The sequence below is a fragment of the Hippoglossus stenolepis genome, chromosome 22, assembly GCF_022539355.2.
Source record: "Hippoglossus stenolepis isolate QCI-W04-F060 chromosome 22, HSTE1.2, whole genome shotgun sequence".
Classification (NCBI taxonomy): Eukaryota; Metazoa; Chordata; class Actinopteri; order Pleuronectiformes; family Pleuronectidae; genus Hippoglossus; species Hippoglossus stenolepis.
In genome coordinates, this window is record NC_061504.1 from 11,942,550 (window position 1) to 11,967,072 (window position 24,523).

Below are 24,523 nucleotides of genomic sequence, written 5' to 3' on the forward strand. Positions count from 1 at the left end.
CTGCATTTAACTCCCACTTTGTGCGGCACCCTGGGGAGTGTTTCCAAAAAACAGTCACAATGATTGAGGACTGAGGAAAGATTTACCATCAACTTTGGAATATCCGAATGAAAAGTGGGTAATGATAGTTTGTGTTAATGCATATTCATGTTAAACAAAGCTAGAAAATGCAATATACTGTATATAAATTGTTACCATGTATCGCATTTTGTTATCCTGTTATTTCCACCCCTAGTCAGGATGTACATTAAAACAAAGTTGATTTATTTGACAATCCTGCCATGTTAGCTCAGCAGCTACAGCAGATAATGAATGCCGGTTAGAGGAAACAATCAAATCAGGAACTAACAAAACACCATGAGGATTTCTGGAGAAAAGAAACTGAGACATCACTGGAGCAGAGCCAGGAGAGAGAAGGCAGGAGAATGTCAGACGCGGGACGGGAGTATAAAAAGATGCAGAGGCAGGGGAAAATAGTAAATTCACAAATCAAACTAGGAAAAGGAAAAAAACAACCAACATCAGAAAGAGAAAGATGTGTCAGATGACTCGCTAACCCACTTCACACGTGTACCGGCAGCAAATCTTTCATTACTTCATCCTGGAAGGATTACTCGGCATTGCCATCCAATTTTCCCCCCTTAAACCGTTTTTATTCAAGTAAAGAAAAGCTAAACTGAGAAAAAATAAGCCTGCTTGTATTACAAACGGCCCAGTTGACAGTTTATTAAGCATAATTAGCTTCAGCTATTGCAATGCGATGCAACAACTATCATTTTCATTTTGTTGATGCCGTGTCACAGAGGTGTTGATTCAACTCGGAGCTTATATTTCAGGCAGCAGCCTGCGTGGTGGAGTTGCATTGCATTTCATTATCTTGACAGGAGAATCATCTGTCGGTGGACAGATTTGTGCAACTGTAATAATTATAAATAATATGACACAAAGGGACCATTATCTGCATAACGAGAATGTATGCTCTTTTACTTTCATAAGGATTTGAATAAAGATCTTTTACTCGCAACAGACTGATTCGTACAATGGTGTATTGCAATGTTTATGCAAGAAATAGATCTTCCACAACTGATTTCTTCAATACAGCAATTAAAGACCTTATCAACACGATGGCACAAACTATAACCAAGGCCCAATAGTCCCCTTAAATTTGATCAAGCTGCACCAGACTTATAGATATCAGTCTCCTAAGTATGCCAGATTTCTTTCATCAAGATCCATGAATTATTCTCTGGGAATTTAGTGGAATCTTGCTATGTTAGAAGAGGTGATGAAAAATTCCCAGATTCATTCCCTTCTCTGGATTCAGCAGGAAAACTTTAATGGGTTCTATCTTAGCCCATGTCCCACCCATTCACCAAGTTCTGTGGAAACCCGTTGAGTAGTTTTTGCAATTAAACTCCTGTGATATAATTAACATTTAGTAAAGGATTAAATTCACACAAAGAGCATCAATCTGATCGTCGTTATTTTTTCAGCGACGACAGCTTCCCAACCTTATTATTGTAGCTATGACAACAACAGTTATTTAACTTAAGGAAGCACTGACTTAAACCCACAATATTATTTCCCGTAAACCCAACTAAAATGTTTTTGTGACTAAACCAACTCAAACTGTGACCATTCCATTAGCCTGTTAAATGTCTGGTAGACCTGCCACTAAGGGGGCTCTATCTCAGGAGATACTCCTGTGGGTTGTATCAGGCGACTTGTTGCAGCAAAAAGTATGACTAAGACAAACTTCAGGAACAAAACAACACAACACATCCGGTGTAGCCTGGTGTAGCCAATAAATCACACTGGCAACTCGGTGACAAGACAAAAGTCAACAGGGGGAAAGAAATGAAAGCAGCCAATTCAGTCAGTGTTTCAGGCGCAGGGTATCTGCCAGCCACTGGAGTACGGTGAAGGAAGAGGGAGACATGTTTAATCACAGAATAATGATATTGTGATGGATTCTGACCTTTAGCAAGTGGTATCATGTATGGAGATTTAATTAGTGAGCCAGCCAGCAAGCTGGATAGCGGATATGTGGATGGAGTGGGGTGAATCTGGAGGAGGGATGGGGAGGGGGGGCAGTCTGGATGTTCTTAATGAATCCAGCAGCCTTTCTCTTCCTGAGGATGTGGCCTAGACTGACTCATCAGCAGCGGCAAGCAGCCACTGATTAAGCTCGGCAATCAGGAGGAGGGCAGGAGGACGGTCAGTGCGGGAGACAACACTGTGCGACCGATGGTCGAACATAGAAACAATATAGACGAGAGGAAAGAGCCAATACTACGGAAAAAACGAGCATATCGGCAAGACGGAGGACGCCATATTGGAAGAGTTCCTTTCAAGTGAATGATGAAACAAGGGAGGGATGAGCATGTGTGTCGTGGGGGGGGGGATCAAGAGATCAAGAAGAAGACTACAAGAAACAGCAGCGGCCGAGTAGAATAATCTAATTAATTGGAGTGAATTCAGAATGAGAAGTCGATAGCACATGACAAATGCGGAAGAAGAGCCCGTGGCATGTTAGTTAATGACATGTAATTAATGATCATTAGCAGAAAGGATGAGAGGACGGTCGTGGCCCGTCAGGGACTTACAGGCGACCTTGTAATTCTACACGACGCTAGGAAGGGGAGGCGTACTTAACACTGTGCTTATGGGAAGCAGTGGAGATAAAGGGGAGAGAAGGACAGAGCGACGGAGGGGGAATAAGAATAGTATGAGAGGAGAGTTTTATAAGAACATCAAGGACAGAAAAAGAAAAGAGCGGCATGGGCAGAGTGCAACGACTCAAGGAATGCGAGAGAAGAGAGCAGGGAGAATTTATTGCGATCCCGCTGTTTTGCTGTTGTGTTTTTTTCTGCTGACACAGTGAACATGGAGGGAAAAGGCAGAGTATTTCTTTTTTTTTTTTTATAGGTCACATGCCACTTCACAATGATCTATGGATGCAGGCCCTTTGCAGACTTATACTGTTGAGCACGCATTATGTGGCTCAGCCAAGCATGGCCATTCGGGGAGTCTCCCTCGTACTCTCTCTCACTTCCCATCTATCCTCTCTAGTGCTGCTCTCTTACCCATCATGCCACTCTCTGCCGGTTCCCTTTTCTTCCTCTCAACTTCTCCGTCCTTCCAGCTCTCCCACTCCCACTGAAAGCCTCTTAAAGATGGTGTAAAGCAACAAGGTTGTAGGTGTCAGGATTAAGAGCTAATGTTATTGCCCAGGCCAGTGTCCTCGCACATATTCTCACATACTGGGATTATTTGATTATCTCTCTTTTTCCAAAAAATACTTTTAATGAAACTTAAAATGAAATGTTTATAAATCAAATTATAGTTAAAAGTAGCCGCAGTGTTTAATTTACTATATGGGACACATCTTGTATTATAAATTAGTGATTTACGGAATATTAATCACATCATTTCCAAAACTGTCCACCATAAAAAACAAAAAGTATGTAACAAGATTATTATTTATTGTTATTTTAAATACAAAATTGGATAGAATGTGATGGCAGCATTGTTACTATCAAAACAAGTGGCTTCTATACTGATCCAGCATCCGACATCCATCTATTCTTGCAGAGAAAGTGTCTGTACAACGTGTGGAATCTACATGCGGTCTTAAAGTGTTTCATCCATATCAAAAACCTGTGTGTCTTTGTGTGCGTGTGCGTGTGTGTGTGTGTGTGTGTGTGTGTGTGTGTGTGTGCGCGTGTGTGGTGGTCCATACAGCCAGGCTACCCTAATGAGCCTGGAAGCTGTTCATCCTCTCCCTAATTGGAGGAAAAACACATCATGATCGAAATACGAGAGCGTTTGAAAGAGTCTGGGAAAAAAAGGAGTGTAAGAGTAAGCGAGAAACAGGGAAGACAGAGAGCGAGAAAGAGGGCAAGATAAAGGGGCACAGCCCTAATACAAGGCCCCCTCTCATCTGTGTCCCCTCTATAGTAACAGCCAACAGAGTGACATGTAAACCAGCCATTTCAAAAATATATATATTATGTTCACATCTTTTTTTTTGCTATAACTTAGGGAAAAGAACAATTTTTAATGAAACACAGAGACTGTTCTGATGACTACAAGGAAAGATATTTGTCATATATATTTTTTTGTTCGACACTGAATACTGCAAATTATCACAAATAAGATTGTGTTGAAAATCTGCAAGCGCCAGAAAAAGTATTAGAAAAAGGAAAGAAATAAATGGAAATGAGTTGCAACTACGGGCCAGAGTCCTTTAAGAAATAAAAAAAATCTCAGCGGGTAAATAGAACTTTTCACTGCACATGGCATTTTAAAGAGTTGCTTTTGATTTCATCTTCTGTTATTATTTAACGATAAAATAAAATATTAGTGCATCTAAAAAGTCACCTGCAAATGTACACAAGTTAAACTCTGCACGCAGTCTTCATCAGTCTGGATTTCACATTAAATAAAAAAATATTTTTATCCTCAGGAAAAGAAATAAGCCTATGTGAGCTTGTGTGAGAGACATCCCACAGCTGTAAGACGGCAAGTCAGATCCTTATTTGATATTTATGTGTCTGTGTGACTCCACAATTATTGTCTCCTGTGAGTACAGGATCCTAAAAAGCAGTCTGCCTTCTGCAATTCCCCGAGTAACCTTGTTTGGTGTGTTCGAGATTATCCGTCTGACGGCTCGCTACTGTACATCCAAGGGAATCGTGGCGTGGAGAAGATGTGAGCGATGAGTTTTAAACTGTTGATATCAGAGGCATCCCGGTCATGCATCATTTAAAATAGAAAAGGAATTTATCAGAGACACCAAACATGAGATATTACGGAGTCGACTTTCCAACACAGATGCACACTGTTACATTTCCACACAACACTTTCACTTAAGATTTAACGTGTTTTTACTGTGAAACAACTTTCAGGAAATATATATTGCGTGAATTTACGTCTTAATTTACTAATGCTCAAGCAATAGGGCTTCAACTTCTGATTTATCAGTGTGTTGTGTGTCCATGTTTTTATGGCTTGAGCATCGACTCCATTCTAAAGTAGCCTGTGATCTGCATTTTCATAAATAATTCCATAAGTGCTCTTGTAAGAAGTTATTTATTGCCATTGTTCTACTTTATCCTAAACCTCCCCTCCATCTCTTCAGTAGTTACAAGTGTAATGCCATGTGTGTGTGTGTGTGTGTGTGTGTGTGTGTGGGTCAGCACTACATCTATCTCCTGCAGAGTCCACCGTCACTTGTTCAGCAGGGTCTAATTTATGCGGCGGCGGTGGTGGTGATACTGTGGCTCATGCTGAAATGGCATCATTCCTCAGCACTAACCCCTGCGTGCTCCCTCACACTTCCTCGCCCCGCTGACAGGTCCACCCCAGGCATGATTTATCAGGCCCTCGAGCAGTAGACAAAGGCGCCGCGGCACGTGTACGGTGCCAGAGATGAATTAACAGATAAACACAGTGATTCCACGGGTGTCTTGAGAGTGCGTGGCTAAGGTCAGAGAAATATGGACTAGGCAGTGAGAAGATCAAATTTATGTTTCTGAGATGTGACCATGACGGACTTCACATCTTGTTACAAGTACTTGTAGCTGCATGAAAGCTCCTGTGGACAACTGGCCTGAGAGATTTCATTATTTACCTCGGTATAGTATTTTTACTGTGATTCTCCAAAGCTACAAATCGCGTCAAGGTTGAATGAAAGATATTTGAGGTTTTAGTACAGAGTTACTCTACATGCAGTTTTACATAAAATATATATATATAACGTAACATAACATAACCTAAAAAACTAATAATTAATGTAGACAACAATTCAGTGACATTCTATTCTATCTTATTATCTACACCTCTTTGAACTCAATATAAGCAAGTGAGGACATGGTTTATTTATCCACGCCTGCCATGTGAAACAACCTGACAGGTTCCAATTCATCCTGATCAGGGTAATTTTCTATTTCTTGAGGTTGGAAGCTTTTATTAATGACGTAGTATGAGATGTAGAAAAAAACTAAAACATGCCTGGAACAGCTATGGGTGCTTGTGATGTGGTGTAAACATGCACCACCCAATTTAACCCTGTTTTTTATGTGCATAAAGTGAGAAAATCAAATGAACTGAATCACTGAATTCGTAATGCTGTTATGGAGAATGGAGTTATGGTAATTTGGCGGAGCATTCGGCTGCATTGTTTAAAGGGTGAGTGGATTAAAAGAGGCAGTGGATGGTTAACATCTCATCGTTATGGGATGGAGCGTAAACCCACCCAAGAGCAGTGATCACAAAGGCCTCCCGCAGTGCAACCAAGCTCATTATAGTAACATGGGGTTAAGCCTTCACTTCAGATTTTCCTCCAGAGATGTTCACTTGGAACGTCCTTCAATTACAAATTATTGAACAATAAAATTCACTCCTAGAATTAACTTCTTAATGAGGGTTTTTGTCCGGCTCTACTTTTAGCAGAAATGCTCGACACCTGCTGTTCTGGGTATTTGTTGTGCTAGTAGTAATAATAGTACCTATAGCAACATCTGCAGCGTTTCCCTTTTTTAACATCTGTAAATAGTGTTTTTCAATGCCCCAGTGTTCTCATTATTAAATTTGTGTACTTAAAAACTCACAAAAGGTCTGTGTGCATGATAGTATTACTCACCGCACTGCCGCAGGGGACATCTTTGACTTTGAGCCAAGCCAGGTCCAGCGTGCCCTCACCCTTGTAGCAGGACTGCAGCCTCTCCTTGATTTTCTCGTTTATCTTCCGCAGTGAGAAAACACACAGTGCTGAGTCCTGGGAGGCCTGACGAGGACGTCTCTTCTGGCCTTTTGAGAAGACGGCGAACAACACATCGTCATCTGGTGCCACGTCTAGCGAGCGTGCCAGAATAGCACCAGCTTTGGACAGGTAGGCCGCCTCGAGCAATCGGTACTCCACGTTGCCACTGATGCATCCGATAGGCACTTCCACATAAGAGTTGAAGGCGGTGTCTGCCTTACAAAGGCGGACTATCTTGGAAGTGTAGACCTGCTCCCGGCCTGCAGAGGAGGATCCGGTAGTAGGCCCACCTTCCATTTCAGGCTGCAAAGTCAGAAAGTAGACAAAGTTCCCACTGGCAAAGCCATAAATGTAGTATATGTCAAAGTCTGGGATGACAGTGAAGGTGTCTGAAGGGATCTTGATCATAGAGGCCACAAACTCATCATGGAAAACATATGCAAACATCCCGTCCGCCTCAGAGTTTCTGGCCAACTTGCGGCTAGATATGGTGGGGAAGTACTCTGGCTTGCCGTCCACTGCTGTGGCTATAAACAGCATGTCCGGAGAGGCATTGCCATATGAAACGATGACACCAAACACTGAGCCGCTCTCATTGACACCAGAGAGATAGTGCTCCTTCTTGTGGAAGGGCTCCCCTAGTTTGAAGAGGTCATCTAAACGGAGAAGTTTGCAGATGCCCTGATAGAGGCTGCCACATGCCAGCAGCCGGTTCTCCCGGTAGTCCATGAGAAGCATTTTGTTGACATTGTTGGTGAGTGACAGTGGCTCACTGCACGGCTGGACGATACGCGGCGGGTAGCAATTGCGGTTGTCTTCATCTGGGCCAGTCTCGTGAAACACCTGGACATCCAGGTCAGGGGACAGTTTATAAATGCGATTGACGGCACCCAAATAAACATTGCCATTGCGATAGTCCACCGCCAGATGGTTGAATGTCCATGCAGGGTTCTCTGCATGGAAGGATGAATACTCGTCCTCCTGAAGGGACACTGTGATCACCTGGGAGCCAGCGCTGTGAGCCTGCGGGGCTTGCACCACTGTTTGAGATGTCACAGGAAGTGTCAGACTAGACAGGAAGCAGCATACAAAAAAGCAGGCCCATGTCCTGCTGAGGGATGTCATGGCTGTGCCGACGGTGGGACCGGTGAGGAGAGGGAAGGAGGCACAGACCAGTACTGTAGCCAATCAGGATCAAGCCTCTCTTGAGATGGAGGGCATCATGTGCCTGAGGAGGGAAGAAACAAACACCTGTGTCAAAAAAACCACGGCACATTTACGTAACGGTCACATAGTATTCACAAACATACATCACGCATACAAAGACATACATGATCTTTGTTCCAACCCTATCTCGCAGAGGTTAGAGCAGAGCATCATTTGAAAGAATAATGAGGATTACAGGTGAATTGGCTGCACACTTGAAACTCTAGCACAATCTATAATTGGAGAGGAAATAGGCTAGACCGAAGAGGAATGAGGCTAAAGCACAGTGCACGGGCTGAGGAAGGTGACAGAAGAGGAGGAGTGATGCATTGTCTCAGTGGAGGTGATCAGACGGGCTCTGCACCATCTCTCTGCATGGACCCCTGCCCCTCTCCGCCCCTTCTTGCCTTTCTGCTCCAGCTACTGTGCACCTAATTGATTCTCCCCTTGGAGTAGCAATTTGCATGCTTTGGCGATTTCTCTCTTTTCTCCCAATAGGGCCGCTCACCTGCTGACAATGCTAGCAGAGAGAAAAGGACCTTTCTCTCTTTAAAGATACGCACACAGACACACTCGCAAAGTAGGAGGTTCGTAGGCAGAAGAGGAACAATTAGGGAGAAAGTGCAAGCGCTTGCAGAAATGCATTTCCCTGTAGTCCTCGGGTCATTTGCAAAGTCTCAACAATGCACACACAGCCATAACAGCCAGGTGCACACACAAACACACAAAACATACACGCAAATCCATGGTATTTTAATAGGAATGTTGCATGCGGTAGGGAGAACTATTAGATCTATACTTTCAAAGCCTGGCACAGAGTATAAAAAAACATGCAAGCACAGATTGTCAAGAGGAAATGACAGCATTTCCTGTAAACGTGGTGGTCCAATGTGTGTGTGTGTGTGTCGCCTGCTCATTAGGCTTCTCCAGTGGCAAGCCGGGTATAACAAGGAGTAGTGTTCACCTGCGTAGTATCCAGGTATTAGTTTTGTCCTGCAACACTACTCCAATTCATATGTACTACCATGTAGATGTAGTCAACCCATATAATACTAAGACAGGAAAATGCCAGAGTTAATATGTCAATGTGTCCTTTATGTTAAAATTATAAAAGACATTTAAACTTCAGATATTAACAAACTTAAAAAGTTTTTCAACTGTGATTAAGGTATAAACATGCAAAATGTGATTTGTGCATAGTGCTTATAATGTAGCAATGTGTAAAAAAAAATTGTGAGAATCTTTTCTTTTCAATTCAATTTAACAGTCTGTTGTTTTGTCTGAGATGTGCAAAGAAAAGAAAAACACTCGAAGCTATGCGAGCGCCTGTCACACTTAATGCAAAGTTCCATCAGCAAATCAGACGGTTTTATTGAACAATGTGACGGTGTATATTTGCTTCTGTCAGTAAAGCACAGCTTACATATTTTATGTAAAAGCCGAGAAACATTTGAACGTCAAAATGTACTTTGTCGGAGAATTACCATTTTAATTTTGCAGACTGTAAGAAATAAGTTGTTTTTACAGTGATCACTATTTAATGCTTGCCGCCTTGAGAGGTGGCACAACCTGACATTATCCTGCCGCAGATCTCATCTCAGGTTCATAACCGAGCAATCACAAGTTGAGGTGATGTCAAACGCAACCTCACTGTAATCTTACCAATCTCCCCCCCCATCTCCTGAAAGAACAGAGCCTCTCTGCACATGATAAGAGGACCAGAGAGGATGATGGGAAGGATAAGAAAAAAACTGATGTGGATATAGACGAGGTGACATGTGCTCAGATGTGTGTTTTTATTCAAGTGTGTCAAACAGCAGTTTTTTACCATAGATTTCAGGGGAATATAGGGAAATAAAGCAATAAATATGAATTCGGTGACACACAAAATCAAATAAGTAACTAAAACCACCAAAAATGATGTTGCAATATGAGAGTCATGTCAAATATTGTATGTTTTCAATGGGGAATGATGTTTCTGTGTACAGCCACTAAAGAGAGAGAGACAGAGACTGGGAGGCAGAGAGAGAGAGATTCGTTTAGAGAAAGAACTGCTGCTGCTACCTGAGGAGTAATGACAGGGCAGTGAGCCCATAATGTTCCTCTAAAAATAAAAGCGGAACTGCATATTAATCTCACACAGGGAACAGCAGTGGAGCTCCCACCTCTCATTTAACTAGCGGGAGGAACGGCCTTAACAAAGTGTTCCTCTGAAACTCCCAGACAACTTTATTCAGCGGGTATTATTCATAGAGAAAGAGACAGAGAGGAAGGAGGTCAGATGAAATGAGAGTAAGAGGGAGAAGGAAGGTGTGAGACATGGAGAGAGACAGAGGGAGAGTCTGTTCTATCACCTTCACATCGACCTATATCCTCATGAATATGACGAACGCGCGCACATGGCTGACGTCCAAAAACAAAACAAATAACACAAGAAGAGAAAGGCCCCTTGGACGTCTCCCTTGAGAAATAAATGAGAGTTTTGCAAACATGAAACACTGAAACCCTGAAAGGGAAAGAAAAGAAAAACATCCTCATCAGAAATACCCTGCGATGGCAGCGTGTCTGCCACATGAATGTGTTGGTGAAATGCAATTATCCTCCCTGACGGGGGGGCCAGCTCGTTTAGTTGCTGTTTGCCTTTGCCCGCTGATCATCAAGCGCCATTAATTAAAGCTTGCTATGGTTCTGTGGATTTATACATAAGACACACACAGACACACACACACAGAGCCTTGTACACGTATCTTTGCAGGGTCCTATAAAGCAGCTCCTCGCCTCTTACCATCAAAAAGCCATGTAGATTTGTGGGGTCTGGTATTTTGGTCCCCACTGGACTGATTATTCCAGCATATAGCTTATCTTCATCCTGGTATGTGAAATTAGTATAAGCCCTTGTCATCAGCTTCTCTTACATATGCAAATCAAAATGAAGTGACACTGGTAAAAATAGAAAGTGATGATGTTGGAGAACAAGTGCAAAAAAGGAGTAAAACTACTTATAATGATGTTGACCAAACAGTTTTTCCATCTTATTCTTGCTTGCTTTGACAAATAGTTTCGATAGAATGTTGATAGACAAGAGAAAGTTTGTAACATCCACAAACTGGCCTGCAACAGTAGATCTGTGTGTGTGTGTGTGTGTGTGTGTGTGTGTGTGTGTGTGTGTGTGTGTGTGTGTGTGTGTGTGTGTGTGTGTGTGTGTCTGTGACCTCGGACCTGTGAGATGACAGATATACTTTAATGAAACACATACACAATCACATATTCACAGCCCCATAGACATCAAAGAGTGCTAATGAATTCATGATTAGCACCGCACTTCCATCACATCACTGGAAAAACACCACAGTGCGTGTATTATCTCCATCTGTGAGACTGAGTCACTGACTATTACCTCAGCATTTAGGAAATAATTGGGATGTTTTCCTGTTTCGTTTTTTTTTCTCTTTAAGGGCTGTCAGCAGCCAGCCAGGAAACTGAGACTGTGAAACTGCATTTACATTTATAAATGTGTGACTCCTCCAAATAGAGAGGAGAGGAGAGAGAAGAGATGAAGAGAAGAAGAAGGGAGGAAGAACTGAGGAGGAGGAGAAGAGAAAAAGAGGTAGAGGAGAGGAGAGAAATAGGAAGTGGAGAGGAGAAGAGATGAAAACAAGAAAGGAGAAGAGGAAGTGAGGAGAGAAAGAGGAAACGAAGAAGAGAGAAAGAGGAAGAGGAGGAGAAAGAGGATGAGATAGAAGAGAGAAGGGAAGAGATTGATTAGTTCCTGCCTGAGCTCCATCAGCTGACGTGGCATCGACATGGCTTCACACCAGACATGTGATGGCTCATGGATAAACTGCCCTCCAACCATAAAGCAGATGACAGTTTTTTCCGTTGCGTCTCTCACACGTGTATTAAACCCGGCTGTCGGAGTCACTGCTCAAAACCTCAGACACAAACATCCAGTCAAGTTCAAAGATCAGCGGCTCGAAATTGCCCCGTTCTCAGCTGGAGTATTTTTGATGCTGCAAAGCTAATTTCAGGGACAACAGTATTAGGCGAAGCTATTATGGATATGTCAGGAGCCATTTTGCTTTGGCTATGATTGTGTAATGGTGAGCCAAGGCCAGACACAACAATCGGAGGAGACGACAAACAAACGAGTCTCGACATAATAATCTCTATTTATAGTGTTGAAGGAACGACTCGGGAAACGAAGAAACTGTCAAAGTCTTTGGTAAACAGCTTAACTCCTCACTGTGCGGAAAAATATTCAAAAATAACTATCACATTCATAAAACACTACGAGTCAAATGGGATTAGCAGATTATGAGTGAGTAAGAAGTAGAGTAATTACACATAATCCTTTATATTCACGAAGAAAAAAATAAGGCTTTTTCCACACTTATCTGGGGTAATCTGTCACAGCGGGGGGGAGAGGAGGTGAAAGAATGACAGTCGCTGTGTGGAAGACGACAATTAAGACAACTGCATGAAAACAGAAGCACAATGGTGAGGTGAGGTTCAAAAGACAGGACAACAGCCGTGTCTCAACTCGGGGGCTGCGTCCTTCGAAAGCTGCATTTTACTGTCCCAGTTCGAAGGCTGCTCCAAATGTGGACGAAACATGCGTCCTTCCATCCCCGAGAAATAAACTCTCCAACGGTTGGATCCTTCCCAGCCTAACCAATCCCAGAATTCATTCTGCTTTAGTGACGAAATGTTAGAACGACAATATCACTTGTTTATTTGTTTCTTATCCTAATAAGTGGTCGGCCACTAACCTGCCTGCGTCTACCCGACTTCACAAGGCTGAAGCAGAGATGAGAGCCAGAAGTTTCGAAGGAGAAGTCAACTTCTAGCAGTTGTCATGTGTTTTGGCGTGCATCCTGAACGCCCCGTGATACGGTGTGCTATCGTTGTAGTATGTGAATGAGTAGTAGCCGTATTGTAGTAGTAGATAAGACAGTATACTGTATGTAGGAGCAGGAGTTTCAGTGTGAGCAGGAGTCTCAGAGCAAAAAACAAGTGAGTGAGGGAGCAGAGAAAGGCAAAAGATCGGCGGAGAGAGAGAGAGAGACAGAGATGACAACAGAAAGAGAGAGAGATGAAGAAAGAGAAGACAAGCAGTCAGAGATGTGTGTCCCAGATCAGTGGATGTACTGAGAGTAGTGGTGAATCCCCTCCTCCTCCCAAAAACCTCCTCCCACCCCCGTCCCCTGCTGAGCTCTGGCACTGATCAGAGGAATAAGCGTCACTCTGCATCGCAGCCACACACTGGGACTGGAGCAAAACAGTGTCCCTGCACTCAGCCAGCATAATCACAAATCCACACACAGACACACACACACAAACCACGCAGACCACAACACAGCAAAACACACACCAACGTGACACCTCGGCATAAAATACACACAAAACGCCACAAGCATACAGAGCAGGAGTGTCCCCGAGCGCGCACACACACACACACACACACACACACACACACAAACTGGCATTATACCTTGGCGCAGTCCACATTATGCCCCCCCACTCCTTTCCACTGCCACAACAATGGTGAAAACCAAATTAAACTAGGAAAGTAAACTGAGGATTTTGCAGCTTGCCGGTGGCTGCGAGGGGTGGGTGGGTGGGGGGGGGGGTCACTGAATCCAAACACATGCAGGACATTTGCACTTTGTTTCCAGACTTGCTGCATCACTGAGGTCAATCTGATGCACATCTTGATGCAATGACACTGATGTAAATATACAGATTAAAGAGCTGTTAATGTGAAATGATATGATTCACCTCTTTTGGGAACGCAGTGCTGTTCGACACAATTTGTTTCAAGCAGCGGTGCTCCTTCTATAATTTAGAGCAGCACAGCATATTTCTCAAATTGCAAGCATCTTGTCAAATTGTCAGACGGAAAATCTGAAGTGTCACCAAACATTTGATTTGAAGCAGCTCTGTGGAACGTGGAGCTCGTCCTCCTCCTCCATGATAATCTGTGACTCATCCGGAAACGCCGGCAACTCATAAGAGACTTGGCCGCGATTCTTGACGCGTTGCAATCAGGTGATATCTGATCTGATCATCTCACAATTATGGTTTTAATGCCATGGCCTATCAGAGTATTATTGCAAACATTTGATTTCATTATTAAAACTATTATGTTTAGAAGCAGCTTCAACAATATTCTGGGATATTGAGAAACAACAATGAGGCTGAATTATATTATAATAAAGCACAGCCCTTTTATTTACACGCACACACACCTGTGAACAAACAGACAACAACTTAAATAATGATGGAGTAATCGGGTTTAACACACCTATCCTCCTGAGCTAACCCCTGCTGGTACACAAAACAGATGGTGCACTCGTCTCTCTCAGGAAAGACGGCAGTGGAGAAGAAAAAGGAAGGACAGAGAGGATAGAGAGAGCGAGAGAGAGAGAAGGCGGGGTGTCCTTGGTGTTTACATCAAGTCGTGGATTAGCAGCGTGGATTACTGTCACCAGATACCCTGTCTAGATCGGGGTTAGGAGGTCTAATCCACCGCGGAGCTGTTGATATTACAAAAAAAGCCTGAGGATTGTACTGTCAACCGGGTCCATGTCATATGAATGACAAAAAAAACAACTGGGAGACATTATGTTCTACAAACCCAGTGTTTACAAGCAGCAACACACTGAGAATAACATGTTATTTTTTAATTATTTGAGCTAGAACTGAATCTAAAATCTGTACCTGACATTTTTAAGGGAAATTGGTTTATACCACACACGTGAATTCCCTACGTTGAGGAGGAATTATGTCTTACTACATGTGCTAACTACGATTATACTGCATAAGTGGCTTTCAAATGGAGACGATATATTCACCAAACAGAATGATGATGTTCATGACTCTCGAAAAGCCCCAGGTTACGTTAAATGGCAACGTTTACGACGATTCCTTGCCAACGCTTTAAATTCTTCCTACAAGAGCCTTGGCATTGGCGGTAGCAGCGTGATTAAGGGTTGAAGGTTTTCCTCAGTGGGGAAAACAGATAAGAGTGTCTTCGGCTTGGCCGGATGCCTCGCCAAGCACAACATCCGTGTTCTGAAGGTGGGAAGCCAGAAAGGGATCATGTCCTTGTAGCAGCATGAGAGGCGATCCCTGCGTTTCGATCAGGATCCCTGGGCGGGATGAGCTGCGATGGGGGGGTGGGATAGCGTAGACGTTTGCCCGTGTTACCCCCCCACCCTTAGCACTGGACGAAAGGAAGAGCAAGTGACTCCTTGTGTATCAGATGCTTCTCCACAACAATCGCACGACAACAGCCTGTATGTCCTGAAAAGACACTGGATGACAGAGTCATAGCCGAGCATATGAATCACTGATCCAGTATAAGTGTGTCAAGAATAAACCCATTTTCTGTGTCACATCTTTTCTGACTTTCCTGCGAGCTCGCCGTCTATCTCTCCGTCTCTCCTCTTCACTCTCCTGCAGTGAGTCAGAGCATTTCAAAGAAGGGGTCTAGGCAATGATCCAACTGGACAACCCCTCTGGATTTTAGAGAAATAGCTGACATCTGCCCGTCCCCTCTTCTCGCTCAATCGCTTTCATTTTTCGCCACTCCTCCTCTCTTCCTCTCACACATCTGAGACTCGCTAATCCTCCTCGGCAGAAGAGGGGTTCAAACGCACTCATTTTTCTAAACACACACACACGCGGAGTCAGGTCCCTCCAGAAGGTTTTCAATACAGAAATAATAATCTCTGCATTGTGTCTTTGGTTGCTGGTGGAACTGCACTGCAAAGAGAGCGAGGAACGACAGAGTCCTTGAGGGAGTGCAGCACTCAAATAGTCCTTGTAGTTTCCAAGTAAGGTCAAAGCGCACACTGAAAACCTCCACACACACACACACACACACACACACACACACACACACACACACACACACACACACACACACACACACACACACACACGCACACACACACACACACACACACACACACACACACACACACACACACACACACACGGCTAGTCCTCTGTGCAGTGAGTGCTGATGCAGGCTGAGATATAGGTGAGTTATCAGCAGTGCACATCAACAGGCTCTAATGACATTAGGAGGACTGTTGAGGAGGCCTGCCGTCGGCGGGTCGCTCTGATTGGCATCTGATTCTGTCAGACTTCCTGAATGGGCGGGGCCTCCGAGTTTGACGCAGACGACAGCGCAGCGATTGGACAGGGCCATTGACAGGGTGAACCTGATGAAGCTCTGGATTCAATTAGGATGGAGTCCCGGCTGTTTATGAGGAATGATGTTACGGAAACGATAATGAGCTTTACTCGCATGTATTAATTGATGGTGTAAAAACGAAATAGCAAGCGAATGCATAGTTTAAAACAAGACAGTAAAAGTACAGCAAACCTGAGCAAACGTTTGAAACCTTCTGACAAGAATACATAAAAAAAAAATCACTTCTATGGACGGTTTTAAGCTCAAAAACTGAAAACTGCATCGGTGAAGCCTGGAGCAGAGTGTCGATACCTCCCTGTAATATATATTTAACAAGCCGCACACATGACATACGTGTTAACAAAGACGATATGCTCTCTATCATTCTCCAAACTGCCCCTAGTTATGGTCCTGTTGTGCCTTATAAGCTCGTTTGGAATAAAAAGGCAGAGATATTTTGCTGTAATTATGATAAATGCAGCTAAGAATCCTCCATAAACGGTGTTGCTAGGCGCTGTCTGACAGCTGCTTTCACAGAACAAATTCAAAGCCTCTAGCTCCCTTCTCCTTTTCCTCTCCTCTCCCTCTATCCCTCTCTCTCCCAATTCCCTTATTCCCCGCGCTCACGGGTAGACAGGAATGCAGGGCCGTGTCGACAAATCAGCACTCGCTTCCATCGGCTGCCGACTGGCACCATCTGAAGTCCCAACACGTCCTCCCCTCTCTTTCTCCATCCATCCATTCTTTCCTTCTTTCCTTTCCTGTTCCTGCTCTCCTTCCAGCTCTCCCTCACCTGTTCATGAGAGCAAAATCTCTCTCCCTTTTGCCTTCCTTCCTTTCTTTCCTCTGCAGGTCTGGTTTCCAGTATCCCTCTTTCCTCCCGACACAGTAATTATGAGTTATAGTTTGCTTGAAGCTGGAATGATGGATGTTTTTGCTGCAGAATGAGAAACAAAACACGGCAGTGCAGCGTGTTCTGTGTGTAGACGCCTTGTGTGTTTTGGTTAAAGAGACAGAAATGACTTGTCACCTTCAAGGCAGCGTTTTGCTGTGGAGCTGCAGAAGCATCCTGGTGCTGGGGTCTATCTGGATAAGAGCCTGGCTGTTTTTAATCAGCATGGCTAATATTACCTGCAAATTGGTGCTCATCACAGATTCATGTTGGCTCGTAAAGACGACACATTTGCAGAAACACCAGATATGTACGACATTACATAATATTATTACCACATGTTTGTTTGTTAGCAAGATAACACTGAAAGTACAAGACAGATTTCCATGAATCTTAGTGGAAACATGTCGTATGGGTCAAGGATAAACGCATTAAATCTTGGTGTGGATCTGGATCAGGGGTTGATCCAGGAATTTGTTTTTTCTCTCTCTTCGACATGGCGAGATATTGGGCGTGTTTTAACATTTTCCTTGATTTCTTAGGGAATTATTCATGGATCTTGATGAAAGAAACCAGGCATGTTTAGGGGGCTGGAATTTAGGAGTGTGTGGAATTTGGTGCAGATCTAAATAAAACACCAGGATTATAGTGAATTTAAATGTGGTTTCATAAGGGAACTGTTGGGCCATGTTTGGTAGCAGGATAAAGGAAACACTGTGAAACCGATTTCCACCAAACTTAGTGAAGGGAATAAGTCCGGGAATGAATTTTGGTGCAGATCAAGAACTTCTTTTCGTGTGTAGGATTGTTTCGCCTTAGCAGATGCATATCCGCTCTAAGTGCCATTATACTGTATATTTGAGGAATCTCCACCAAGTAGGGTTACGTTATAGATTTTGCTCACCACTGTAAACACACACACACACACACACACACACACACACACACACACACACACACACACACACACACACACACACACACACACACACACACACACACACACACACACACACACACACACACACACACACACACACACACACATCACTGTAAGCAGTAAATCCCTCCAAGCAGATATCCACACACGTATGCAGGCATGATGTGACCGCTGAGGTTTTCATCATCGTGTGGCCACCAGTGTCTCTGGGTTGTTGTAAGATTTGATTTCCAGCTAAGGTGACGTCCTCAAAGCTCTTCTTTCACATTGGCCTTTCCCTATTCCTCTGTCTTCGCTGCCTCTCTCACCCGGCTATATCCGAGCATTCAGCGCCACTGAATCAGGTAATAAATCAGGAGTTGCAACACTTCATTCTGCACACAGCACACTTTAGGCCTACAATCATAATAAACAGCTTATGTGGGATGGTACAGTGGAGGTAATGTGAATAGGGAGGAGTGGGATGGCGACGCCTATTGAAAACATTGCCCAGGGAATTGGGAGATTAGGCCGGGAGAAAAAGGAGGTTGTATGATTAATGTGGTAACTAAAGCTCTGTCACAAGTCCTCCCTGGGAGCTTCCCCTAAATGTTGAGACTCTCTTATTTAAGGTGGCTCTTCAAACACAGAGCTGCAGGAGGTAACGGTAAAATAACGTCTCTAAATGCAGCTGGCGGTCGTCAGGGCCTACGGCAAAACTGGAACCAGAAATGCAGATCAACAACGAGGCTCGTCGCTTGTTGAGCCGTTTAATATCAGGGGGGAAGGCTGAACTGTAACTTCAGAGAAATGTTTTTCGTACTCAGACACTGATCCGTACCGCAATGATGCACAATCAAAACATGGGTTGAGGGCAAAGGGAAGGGAGAGGGTAAACTGAGTGGGGAAAGAAGGGGCAATTATTTCACAGCCGACATTTTGACATGTCATAGCATGAAAAGCCGAGACTGTTACTTAACTAATAGCGTTAACAAGTGTACCTGTGAGCCAGCCTGAACAATACCCGAGCTGTGTAACACAAAATGCAATTCAGCTATTATTTATGATGATATAATGTTTTCCTGCTGTGACATGTCAAATTACCTGCTGAGAAAGTCCTATAGAGAACCATACAGGGAAACTGACAGATATGCACCACACCCAAACCCTAAACAGACACACACATTCAAACACACACACAAAGTTCAGGGGTTACGGCAAAGTGTGCAAGAGTTCAGTTGGCTGAGGCAATGTGGTGCCTCAGGGGAAAGCACATGTAAATTTTAACCATAACATTTGCATACCCTCTGATCTAAACCGTTTTCATGGTGGAATAGAAATTTGAAAAAACAATCTGCCCTGATTGATGTGGCCACAGAAAAGCAACAAAGGAACCCGTCAAGTCTTTCGAAATACTCGATACAACCTTTTCAACCCTTACAATTCACCATATCATTGCTTTAACTTGTATGAGTCACTAACCTCCAGTTAAACTTTATCATTCACTCCCATCACAGACATAAAAACGTTGTTAACACTGTCAGAATGTTGTTTATTCCCAGCAGGTTGCAGCTTGTGTAACTAGAGGGGGGGAATAACATCTCTCCATGTCAAAATAACTGCTCCTGAACTCACCCCTCAGCTAAATCAGGTTTTCTGGCTGAGTCACAGTAAACAGGATCAGACCTGCCCCGGTTCAGACGTTTCGTCTTAACAAATGACGCCAGTGATCCCCGACCACTGACCACACAGGCAGCTGCACAGTCTGTTTGTATTCATGCTCTATATCTAACTTTATTTCTCCGCTCCTCCTTCTGAATCCTTCATCCTAGTGACCCGTCTTCTTCCGCTTTCTTCTTCTCTTGCTGTTGCTGAACGCAGCTAAAGCAGACTTGACCTCAAAGATTAACTTCTTAGACATGAAAGCTTGATAATTTCCAAGGCTTTGTGGTGATTATAAAACGTTAAACTGCTGCTTATTCTCTGATCCTCGCTCTGTTCCTACATTGTTTTGTTTTTTTTGTGAGGTATGAACCCAGGTGGGAAGGTCCTCGGTGCGTCAGGTCTGTTTGTTAATGTGTGTTAACAAGTGTGTGTGTGTGTGTGAAGCAATGTGTGGACGCGAGTTCTGCAGAGCCCCCCACACAAAAGACAAGGAGTGAACTACTGGACAATAACAGTTGTGTTAATCCATCCTTTTTTCCCCCCATTCCATCGCACACACACACACAAAAGAAGAGCACCATGCACATCTGCGAGCCTCATCAGTGCAGGGGTTGATTTGCTTTGCTTAAAGGACATGGATTACAGCTTTACCCCTCTAATCCATACTGTTGATGAAGAAGAGTCTTAAAGATTTCGACTCCTGGTTTACTACGCACAGATGGAATGAGGTCAGACGACTGGGCAGTAGTGTCCTTTTGAATTAATTCTTTGTTTCTTTAATTCACTTTTAACTGGCAACTAACCTAGTCTCCACTAATCTACTGACACAAAATAAAGGGCAAAAGTTCATTATTTTCGGGGGTTGACAAAACACTTAAATTAACCACATTTTGTCATTTATACTGACGTTCTAGTGAGAAATATGGAAAAAACAACACTGCTATCAGATAACAACAACCTCACAATTCAATGTTTTATCTGACAGGGTCAGTGAGACACACAATGCATTGGATTTTACTGTGTTCATGGTTGTTCCCATTAATTATCTAGACCGTGGCGGCACACCATATTCTGTCCCAATAAACCAAAACATGTTGTACCTTCTCAGAGATCTCCTGGTGCAAAGAAAACAATAACGCTACGCACACACTCTTCTTTTAAAGAAGTTTACGTCATTCTATTGTCATCCTGTTCATATGCCAACCTGGTGTAAATTACCTAGTATAGGTGAGTATAGGCCAAGTGCAATGGATTGAGAGTGATGGGACATACTAGAGAAGACAGAATGTCGACACCTGCACAGACTTGCAGCCCTGCGGTAATGGTCTCAGAAAACTGAAAAATGAGCAGTTTGACAGCATGTGTCAAAAGTGCCCTTCCAGCAGCTGAGCTATTCTAATTTTAAACACATTGAGCAAATGGTGCTGCTGTATTATCACTACGACTGCCGGAGGAAGAGCAAAGACGGAGAGAAAGAGAAGGAGAAGAAAACAGCTGGTGTGATAAATAAGCACAACTGGAGAAATGGATTTGTCATTTTCCTAAAAGGTCAAAGTAGAAAGGAGAAAGTCAGTGATTTGATATAGTGACGAGAGTAAAATGACTCAAAACAATGAATGTAAAAAAGTGATATTTAGGCTGATCTTCAGACTAAACTACTTTAAACTACTGTCCCAACGCACTCCATCTCCATTTCATATCCATCTATCTACTCAAACTAATGTTGGCATGATGCCGTGACAGGCAATTGCCAGTAATTGCTAATAATTGTCAATAATTACAGTACAGGCGCCCCCCCTTTGGGCGTCTTATGAAAATGTTGACGATGTTAATATTTAATCGATGAGTGAAATGATGCAACGGGGAGACATCACACTGCAGATGCATGTCACACTAATGCCCATTAAGGTGAAGTCAAAGAGAGTACAAAGGATATTCTGCAGCCTGCACAGTGAAAACTGGGGGTTGCTAAGGGTCATGCAAGGGTCACACTGACACACATCCTTCTGTATATGTGGACCTATATATTCCTCCTGCACCCCCTTTGCTCTGCTTGACCGCCAGGGGAAAGGTCAGAGCTCAAATGCTGCTAAGTCAACGAGCACAGACAGGTGATCGGAGGTGACGCCCTTGAAGTGATGAAAGCATTGAAGCAGCAGCGGCACAATCTGAAAAACCTGATGCATATATACTCAACTTATCACTGCATTGTTTGTAAATCCATCTGTTGGAAAAACAATACATTTAGAATCTATAAGGGAGATGAAATAAAGGTCTTCATTGTTGCACTATTGGTCCACACCATACTTTACAAATAGTGTGATTGTGGAGGCGTGTGTGTTACATATGGAAGTGCATCCTTACAACAAAACATTTCACAATATGTGCACTAACAATCAGCTTTCTGTTTTTTTTTTAATGCAAACCAATTATTTTTAACGACTTGGTATGTGCATGTGTCTGTGTACAGAGTCTGTTCGAACATATGTCTGTACTTTGCTCTGTGATGTCCTGTAGGGCACAAACAGCTAACTGTTTAATTGTGTGGGTGGGATAAAACATCAGGGTTTCGGTCACCTCTTACACTATGGTCCTAGTTCGCTGATTGAGCAGTTTGGCAAGATTGGAAACTTTTTCCCTTTAAAATGAGGGAACCCATCACTACAGGTAGAGTCCATTCAATTTCATTTTTTTAAGTCTCTAAGTTGAGATAAGAGGCCCCTCAGCTAAATTTCAAATAGAAAAGTTTTAAATAAGTTTCTAAAATCTGTCTTCAATTTGTCATTATTGAGGAATTACGTGTAGATTGTTTTTTTTTGCATAACGCTCAACTGGATTTACATAAAAACACCTATACACTAGTTATGTGTGTGTGAGCATTTTCACTAACTGAGATGAGAGTTTAGGTTTACATGGCATTACACGCCTCTCCACATCCTCTCCCTCCTCAAACTTTCCCTCTTCCTTTCACTCCATCCCTTAAAGCCTATGGCATAAACACATCAGACAAGCTTTCTAGCCTGCTGTCGTTCACAGTGGCAAGTGAGAGGATGCAAATTGTTATCCAGCGTTTGGCCCCCTCTTCCTTCCTCCACTCCTCCTCCCCCTGCTTTGGTCTCTCCGTAGCTTGTCATGGCCGTTTTGATACTTTGATTTTCTGCAAGCTTTACCTCATCGCATTGCTTTTCCCAGGGACATGGAGGAAAACCTCTTACACAGGGACACACACACACAACATAACTATCTGGTTGCCAGATTTGCCGGCGGGTCCAGAACAACCCAATCAAAGCCCAGCTGGAGGGACTGCCGTGACAATGCAGAACGGATGGACACAAAGAAAGGGGAGTGGGGAGGGAGGGATGAAAACCTCTCTCAGAACTTGTGCTTCCTCCACAGTCACATTTGTAGACTCACAGAGGAGGGGGGGAGAGCAAGAGAGAGAGGGGAGGGGGAGGAATGGCTTTTTTTTTGTAGGCCAACAGGAGAAAAAGTCAGAGGGAGGATGCTTGATGCAATACAACAGAGTGGCTCACCTTTCCTCCTCTGAGGTCTGGGGAATTGGAATAGTGCTGATGTATCCAACAACTCCCAGTGCTGTGTGTGTGGGAGATGGCGGAGGGACGGAATGGGATGTGTGCTCAGAGCTGAGAGGCTCAGTTACAACAGCTAAAGTTTGCCCATGTCAGGTTCTACTGGGCATCTAGTTGCTGCACAGTTATTAATCTGAATATCATGTAAATGCTTTCTCCACTATCTGCTATATACGCTGAAATGACCGGTCGATAAAATCAATCAATAATGTTAATCAACTTTTTTGATGGCATGACATTTATCAAGCTAATTGCATGTGCTAGTTCCAGCTAAGGATTTAGTGACTTTCTTCGTGAGTGGGCTATTTATAATAATTATATACAGTAGGCTGAATAATCATTAAATCTATCATCTTGTTATTTATTTGTTTGTTTGTTTGTATTTTGTATTATGTTGTTTTTAACTCTGTGATAAAATGCATGTAATGTGTTCTTAACCTAACCAGGAGTAGCACCACACAAACACAATAAAGGCTTTCTCTTTAAAAGATGTTTTGCCCGGGAGCAGATATTGTGATACTATCACCAGATGGTGGCAGTAAGATGCACATAAAAGCCACAGTGACACACACACACACACACACACACACACACACACACACACACACACACACACACACACACACACACACACACACACACACACACACACACACACACACACACCTTTCATGTCGCTTGAACACTCAAGTAATTTCCCGAACAATAACACATATTTGATTTCCTTCCCTAAACTTTATGATTGCATGACTTATCGGTGATAATTAACAGATTGATAACACATAAGTACTTGATACACATAGTATCGGTTACTGTAGAGATTCTCAAAATGCAACCACACAGTCGTCAGTGCTGAGAATGTCAACACGTACCAGTGCTTCTCTTTCCGCTGCGGATCAAAATTAATTGCGAATCTTCTGAGCCGGTCATTGTCATTTGAAAGGTCAAAAGTCCATCACAATATCAAACCATCACTTCTCTTTAGTGCCTCCTGCTAGTTTTCCGAAGGAAGAGCAGCGGTGAGGACGGTATCTGTGGCGGGGTTCTCAGTTGACAAATCAAGTTGCCATAGGAACACAGTTAGTTGCGTGGGTGGCAGGTAAAGATGGTGTGTGTCACTATAGTGGAACGATTTAATTGGCCTGCCTAGGCTGAGCCAAACAGCTTTCAATGTACAGTTTAGACGACTGCAGATCCGAGTTGAGGGATGATATCATGTGTGAGTAAACACGGCCTGCAGATTAACCAGGTTCATGATTCACCAGCTTAGGGGGGAAGAAAA

At 43.3% G+C, this 24,523-nt stretch overlaps 1 protein-coding gene across 1 annotated transcript in view; it reads right to left on the minus strand.

Moving 5' to 3' along the window:
* Positions 1 to 24,523, minus strand: part of plxna4 (plexin A4) — a 215,328-nt gene that overhangs the window by 184,301 nt on the left and 6,504 nt on the right. Inside the window, exon 2 of the mRNA XM_035147688.2 lies at positions 6,647 to 7,994. Within this exon, the coding sequence (XP_035003579.1) occupies positions 6,647 to 7,891 (1,245 nt within the window). The 5' untranslated portion in view covers positions 7,892 to 7,994. The remainder of the gene's footprint in view (positions 1 to 6,646; positions 7,995 to 24,523) is intronic.